The 7,940-nt window shown below is 43.1% G+C and overlaps 2 protein-coding genes across 3 annotated transcripts in view; both read right to left on the minus strand.

Annotated features, from left to right (window-relative positions):
- PTGER3 (prostaglandin E receptor 3 (subtype EP3)) overlaps nt 1–7,940 on the minus strand; it is a 119,903-nt gene that overhangs the window by 9,233 nt on the left and 102,730 nt on the right. The gene's annotated exons all lie outside the window — the stretch shown is intronic.
- Nucleotides 5,441–6,238, minus strand: LOC102248150 (tumor necrosis factor alpha-induced protein 8-like protein 2). Its single transcript, XM_005871910.2, has one exon. It carries the CDS (start codon nt 6,236–6,238, stop codon nt 5,681–5,683), a length of 558 nt encoding a protein of 185 aa, XP_005871972.1. The 3' UTR covers nt 5,441–5,680.

The raw sequence follows: 7,940 nt of genomic DNA on the forward strand, positions 1-7,940 counted from the left end.
GGGTTCCCTCAACCCAGCCTGCGCCCTCTTGAAGTCCAGGACCCCTCGGGGGATGTCCATCTTCCACCTTAGGCCCGCTCCCCAGGGGATAAGGCCTAAGCTGGCAGTCAGGCATCCCTCTGGCAGCCCGGGAGTCCTGGGGGGTTTGGAGGGGACATCCTTAGTGCTGCCGAGGAGGAGGGAGAAGCTCTGCCACTGCTGCTGTGCTCGCAGCTGTCAGCCCGGCTTGTGGCTGAGGGGGAGCTCCCACTTTGGGAGAGCACTGACCACCAGGGGGAAGCTCTTGCATTGAGCGAATGCCCCCTGGTGGTCAGTGCTTGCTATAGTGACTGGTCATTCCCAGTCATTCTGCCTTTATGGTTAATTTGCATATTACCCTTTTATTATATAGGATACTGCTCTTATCACAGGATGTATTTCATTTCTGATCTGGGTGGAAAAGTCTTCTTTGACTTTCTCTCAGGGCCATATTGTGTCTAGTAAGTGACCCATACATTTCTCTATGACTTAAAAACAGAATTTTATTACCCTAGTTCATCAGAAGGACAGATAAGTCTTAGAAAACTTAATTCTTAATTACCAGGAAAGGGGGACACATTGACCTCACATTAAACTATCCACAAGGCAAAATGACCTCAACTAACAACTTCACCCAATACATTTACCAAATGTATAGACCAACAAAATAGGCCTTTTGAGTTCTATTCCTTTTTTTCTTTCATAGTCATGTGTCTCTGAGCATACACATGAGTAATATACTTCACTGTGAAGATGTTGCACCATAAATAAAACTCATATCTCAAAGTGACTGGCTTCACTTCAAGAATTCAGCTACTTATACCAAGGAAACTTATTTTGTAAAAGCTGAGCTTGTTTTAATCTTCTATATCCTCTGACTCCATAGTTCACATTAACTCTATTTGTGCTTAAGAAAGTTGGTAATATTTACCAATCCTTGCATTTGTATTTGTGTTATCTACTAACATGGCAGTTAAGATAACTAAGATAGAAATGGCATAGCGATGACATTTCCAAAGAAAATTTCCTCTGAGTACTATATTGTAAAGCAATACATTTTATTTTTATTTTACCAGTTGTTAAACTTTATTTTTATTAACCGGAATGTATTAATATACAAGGGGTTGGTTCTGAATAAATTAGGGTTCCATATTAACAGTAGGAGATTTGAGAATCCTTTGAAGCTATTTTGTGTGTATGTTTATATTTAAACTAGAGGCCCAGCACATGAAATGCATGCACTGGAGGGGGGAGGGGCTCTCAGCCCAGCCTGTGCCCTCTCGCAATCAGGGATCCCTCAGAAGATGTCCGACTGACTGCTTAGGCTTTCTCCCCACCTAAGCCATCATTCAGACATCCTTAGTGCTGCTGCGGAGGTCAGAGAGGCTCCTGCCACTGCCTCTGCGCTTGCCAGCTGTGAGCTGGCTTCTGGCTGAGCGGCACTCCCTTGGTGGGAGCGCACTGACCACCAGGGGGCAGCTCCTGCATTGAGCATCTGCCCCCTGGTGGTCAGTGCGCATCATAGCGACCAGTTGTTCCGCTGTTTGGTCAATTTGCATATTACCCTTTTATTATATAGGACATTTGTAAGAATAGAGCCCATAATTGCTGTCAATATTCTCAAAGAGGTCAATGAGTACTTGTGCTGCCCACCAAAAAACAGTGAAGGCCTATGAGTTTACAGTAATATTAAAGTGAACATAGTCTCTGGTGGTTACAAAATAGTCACGGGATGTAAAATGCAGTGTATGAAATGTAGTCAACACTATTGTACTAACTATGTGTATGGGTCATTTGGGTACTGGAAATATCAGGGGAAATACTTTGTAAGTATATGATTGTCTCACCACTATGTTGTACACTTGAAACTAATACAAAATAGCAGTAAATATAAACTGTAATTGAAAAAACATATTGTAAAAAAATTTTTAAGAAAAAAGGTGAACATTGCCTCCCAAGTTAAAAGGTGTTATTTTTGTTACTATATTAAGTAGTGTTTCCTTCTTCTCTTAAACTAGGTTTCTTTTCTCCCAACGCTATTCCATTCATGGGCTTTTCCAGATGTTTTCACTACCTTTTTATAACTCTATATATTTTTACATCTACCTATTTGTCATTTGCCGTTAAGATATTAAATTCCTCATTTTGCACATTTTTGCTACATACTCCATGTTATATTTTCTATATTTACAAAACACACTTCCTTACTTCTACAAAAACTTTTAAGTAATGTATATGAAAACTTGTATGCCATATGTACAAATAGCCAAAATAAAGAATAAAAGATACAAACAACCAGTTACAAAAAAATGGAGGAAAATCTCCCAGGAACAAGGAGGAGATACACAGCTATTAGTTCTGAGGTTTTGGCAGCCAAGGAAAAACAGAAACGTGAATGATTACATAGCTCTCCATATTTGATAATAAAAAACAAACCTATTTTTCAGAACAGAAGAATTTTCTGGCACAAACTTCTATGAAGAATATTTCCCAGGCCTCCTGGACATTGCTGACACTCCTCTCAAGAAGTTTATTAGCCTCTCTTCTCTTCTACCCTGGCCCTTTCTGTCACACTAGTAAACACTTGACTGGGTTGCAAATTATCAACAGTTTTCAGAACACTATTTCTTTCCCACAGGTTCATGGATACCACTAAGATCTTTCACTGATCAACTCGTGTTCCTGATCAAGTCTTCTTGGCCATCCCTCCTTGATAGATGAAGAGATGCTTCACCTGGGAATGTGGCCTAGGAAAAATGAGTTTGGGAAATGTTATTAGTCAGAGCATATATTTTACGTGTCTCTTTTGCTTATTACTCATCATGCACATCCTTTTTTTTTCTAATTAGGAAGTAACAGTCATATTAACAGTGAGCTCTCTGGAGACTTCCTGAAATGTATACCTTCAAGGATGTTGATTAGGAAGAGATTTATTAAACCAGTTAGAGGCCAGTCAGTTGGGAACTGACATTCTGCTATGAAACATAAGAAAAATGACTTGCATCTCAACCTAATAAAAGACTATCATGTCTTTACCCAAAAGTAGATGGCCAGAAATTTACAATCTCTAATACGCTTTTGTGTGCCTGTTAAATTTCATTTACAAAAGTCATCTCTTGGCCACCCACTCCAAGACACTGAATATACCAGGCAAAATTTCTAAAGTGTTTCCCCTCCAATGATGCCCTGCCTTAATCCCCTGAGAATATAGAGATCCCATGATTATGTTGCCATATGACACAGCAAATTATAAGACAGGGAGATTATCTAGGTGGGCCTTATCTAATAACACTAGTTAAAGCAAAGAACTTTAAAAAATGCTTAAAAATATATTCTTATTGATCTCAGAGAGGAAGGGAGAGGGAGAGAGAGAAACATCAATGATGAGAGAGAATCATTAATTAGCTGCCTCCTGCATGCCCCCTACTGGGGATCGAGCCCTCAATCCAGGCATGTGCCTTTGACCAGAATTGAACCAGGGACCCTTCAGTCCACAGGCCGACGCTTCATCCACTGAGCCAAACCGGCTAGGGAAAGAACTTTTTCTAACTGGTGGCAGAAGAAGTCAGAGAGATGTGAAGTATGAAAAGGATTCAACAGGCTATAGTAGGTTTGAAGATGGAGGGGGTCATGTGAGAAGGAATGCAGGTGGTCTTAAGGTGCTGAAAGAGGCCCCAGCTGAGAGCCAGCAAAGAAACAGGACCTCAGTCCCACAATAACAAGAAACTGAATTCTGTCAATAACAGAAACAAACGTGGGAAAGGACCTTGAACACAAGATGAGAATGTTGTCAACCGATTCTTGATTTCTGCCGTGTAAGACCCTGAGCAAAAATTCTAGCCACTTTATCCTAGACTTTCAACCTGCAGAAATGTGAGAAACCAAATGGGTGTTGCTTGAAGCTCCTGAATTTGTGATAATTTCTTACACAGCAATAAAAACTAATGCATTGAGGCTTGTGTCTTTTTTCACTGAAGTCTAATCTCATCCCTATGTGCTCTGCTATGGAGGGTACATTTATGGAACTGAACAAAGAATAAAATAGAGGGATAAAGGGCTGCAATTATTAAGGGAAATATATGTGGTGCTTACAAGTTTGGAATTAATTCTGGGACAAATGAGAAACTCTTAAAACTTCCAGTCAACAATGTGCTGAGGTTATGTGTGCTTTGGAAATATCTCTCTGGCTGCACCGTGGAGAACTGGTGTGGAGGAGAGGTTACTTTGGCTGCACAGTGAATAGATTCTGGTGGGGGAATCTGGGGGCAACAAGAAAGCATTAGAATAAGCTGTTCGATAGGGTAGCTTGGACTAATTTAGCTGCAATGAGGAAAGAGACAAATAGACTGATTCAAGGACATTAAAGAGGCAGAACTGGTATGTGGATATAATGACAGGAAGGTCTGTTTCAAACTGAGCCTTTCCCCCTCATTCACCTCAACACTCCTTCCACCACTATGTTCTATAGGAGCTATTTCCAGAGACATGAGCCTACTCTAAAGGCGGAGGGGCCAAGGTTCTTATACAGCCGTGGGTCTAACCCAGTCTGTATGTCACACTTGGTTGGACTGGGGTGGTCACTAGATCCAAGTTTTACTAATAAGATTCTGTTTCATAAGTTTTGAATTGAGAGTAAGAGAAGCTAATCTTGGTCTCTTTTGATTGGTTGAAACTGAAGAAATATAAACTCCAGAATTGTGGGATAGTCATGTGTGTTGAGAAATGGAGTCATTGGACTGAAGAGCAAGGTATAGCCAATATACAGAAGATGTGCCGAGAAAAACAAAGACTAACAGGGAGAGAGAGAGAGAGAGAGAGAGAGAGAGAGAGAGAGAGAGAGGAAGAGAAGAAGGAAGAGCAAAAGGAGGAGAAGGGGGAGGAGGAGAGGGAGAAAGAAACAGAGAGGTAGCTGTGAGGCCAATTAATTTTCTTTCTTTTTTCTTTTATTTCCCCTGTGAGACTCCCCTGCCCTAGCCCCTCTTCCTGCACTCTGGGACAGAGTCTTCTCTGGTGTCTGTCCTGGCTCTGCCCAGAACTGCAGGTCTAGGATGTCTCAAAGCGACCCCTTCCCCCCTCTGTCTTTAGTGTCCCCAGAGGGGTTCCTAGGAGAGAGGGCTTCCCTGTTTCAAACATCCCTTATGGAGGAAATAAGAGATGCAAGTTTCACTAAGTCTTTTCAGGCAGCTTTGTTTCCTGCCCTGGAGTGGGAGTGAGGCCTCCTTGCTTTTTCCCCACCAGTCACCTGCACTCTGGGACAGAGTCTTCTCTGGTGTCTGTCCTGGCTCTGCCCAGAACTGCAGGTCTAGGATGTCTCAAAGCGACCCCTTCCCCCCTCTGTCTTTAGTGTCCCCAGAGGGGTTCCTAGGAGAGAGGGCTTCCCTGTTTCAAACATCCCTTATGGAGGAAATAAGAGATACAAATTTCACTTCCTCTTTTCATGCAGCTTTGTTTCTTGCCCAGGGGCTGGTGTGGGAGAGAGGCCTCATTGCTTCTTCCCCACCAGCCATTTGGGGTAGGGGGATTGGAGTCAAAAGCATTCCTGGGGAAGACTGGAGCCGGAGGACTGAAAAGCGTTAGTGCAGATGAGCAGAGTTAGAGAGCCCATTCATTGTTGCGTTCTCAGCCAGCCGTTTAGTCACGATCACGGTGGAATGTGCTGGGTTCAGAGCTTTCCCTCATCCAGCAACTTCCTGAGCCCATCACAGATCTTGCCAAGGTGCTGAGTGAAGTCAGGCCCGTAGAGGGCCGTGAGCAGGCCTGGGTCAGAGAAGTGGTCGAACACGTGGCGGATGCGGCCGTGTGACTTGGGTGTGAGGTGGTGCTGCACCAGCGCCAGCAGTATGTCCCGGCACTCGGTCAGCAGGCTGGCCAGCACCGCGGCCTCGAAAGTGAAGTCCACCTCGCCAAAGCTGAGCGCCGTCATGGCGCCCTGCCGCAGTTTTTGGCGAAAGCTGGCAGCCAGGGCCAGCTCACTGGGGCTAAAGCAGCCACTGCGGTGCAGCACGGCCACCTTGACAGCCACCTTGATGAGGTCCTTGATGACCCGCTGGGCCTGGGGCCGGCTTTTCGTGTCTCTGGACACACGGTAGAGCTCATCTAGCACCTCTAGCACCTCGCTGCTTGTCTCGTACGTGAAGAGATGAGCCACAGACCGACCTGCCATCTTACTTGGTAGCTTCTCCACGTGCAGTGCCAGACTCTTTGAGCTGGAGGACTCCATGGTTCCTACTCTGGGCTCAACCTCTGGTTCTTCATACAGTCACCAAGAAAGTGTACGGCCCCAGAGCCTCCTAGAAGTATGACACAGGTCAAAAGGAATAGATTCTTTGAGATGATAAAGAGGGATTACATATGCCCTGTTCTCAAATTGTCTGTTTCTTTGCTTGTTGCCCAGTTCCTTGAAATTTTGTAAAGTACAAATGGCTGGGGTGTGGGATCAATGGAGAAAGTTATGAAGATTGAATGAACTTAAAGCTGGAGATGTCAGAGGCAAGCGAGAGACCAGCAGACCTCAGTGTGTTCCTGGAGTCTCCAGGGAAGGGTGGTACGTGGGGCAATGTTACCAAGAGCATATGCTTCCAGTGCCTAAGGCCCATTCATTTTCGTTTCCCCATTTAATTCCTGGTGAGGTCCTATTGCACTCCCTCCTCTTGGGTTGTATGAGATTCTTATAACAAATTCCATGTGGGTGTAGAAATGGATTTCTGTTATTTGCAGCAGTAGGGGGCCTTGCTTGAATCATTTTGATAGTATAGTTGTCATCTTTAATTTTTGATCACTCAATTCATTCTCCCATGATTCTAGCAATAACACTTCAATCATTTTTTTTTGGAGCCTCTTGCTTTTATTCTAGCCCATAAGGTTCATTGGGGCCCATCCCAAGCCATAGTAATTAGGTCAAGAAGGGAAATATGATCCAAACTCCATCAGCAATATTTGCTAGAACTATTGAGAGGTTGTGAGAAGTTGAAGCATCTTCTCCAGCCCCCCCCCCCCCCCCCCCCGCCACACACACTGTCGCTTAACTAGTAAGGATGACAGCCGGGAGCAGCTACTGATCATTTTGCAACCAGAAACAGAAAACCCTCCTGAGAATGAAACCAGTACAGAAGGCAGAACAAAAGGCAGAAAAAACAAACACACATTCTTCATACATCACTTGATCACCAAGATCCATGTTTCTAAAGCTCTTTAATTAATTCATCAATAAAAGTTTCTTTTTAAAAGCTAGTTTGAAGTGAGCTTTTTGTTATTTATAACCAGGATGTTCAGATAATCATGGATATTATTTCTCTGTATACCTTTGAATTGGTGAAGTTTTATTATATATACCTAGCACCAAATGCCTAGCACTCTATGCAGTCTAGTAGATGCTCAAGGAATATCAGCTGATGCTGAATGAAGACAAGTGCTGCCCCGCATGTCATTCTTGGACATGTCTTTTTACAGTCTTATACCTCTTTATTAGAATAGTCTTCCCCATCAGTGTCCCATCATCAGTGGATTTCAGTCAGAAGGACTAGATGAAAATGGTTACTATTTAAGTTCTTGATATTTCTTGCCGCCATAGCCAATCAGTTACAGCATTTGTCCTCCAAATGCCAAATCCTAAGTAGTGTTTCTTTCTCCATCTCCCTGGCACCAGAGTAATGAGAACACCCCAACTGAATCAGTGTAATAGCCTCCTGATGGATCTCCATGTCTCCAGACTCTTCTCCAACCCATTTAACACGATGTAATAAGCAACATCTATCTAGTCATGGTTTCTGGCTGTGATCGTTACCCAAATTATTGATTAAAATTAAAATCTCCACATCTGTGAAATAAGCACAGTAATATTAACAGGTACTTACATTTATTTTAATACTAGCTTTATACTTGGTGCTTTATCTAATTTAATCTTTTACTTTAAAAATTTAAGG

The sequence above is a fragment of the Myotis brandtii genome, unplaced genomic scaffold (genome assembly GCF_000412655.1).
Source record: "Myotis brandtii unplaced genomic scaffold, ASM41265v1 scaffold36, whole genome shotgun sequence".
NCBI lineage: Eukaryota > Metazoa > Chordata > Mammalia > Chiroptera > Vespertilionidae > Myotis > Myotis brandtii.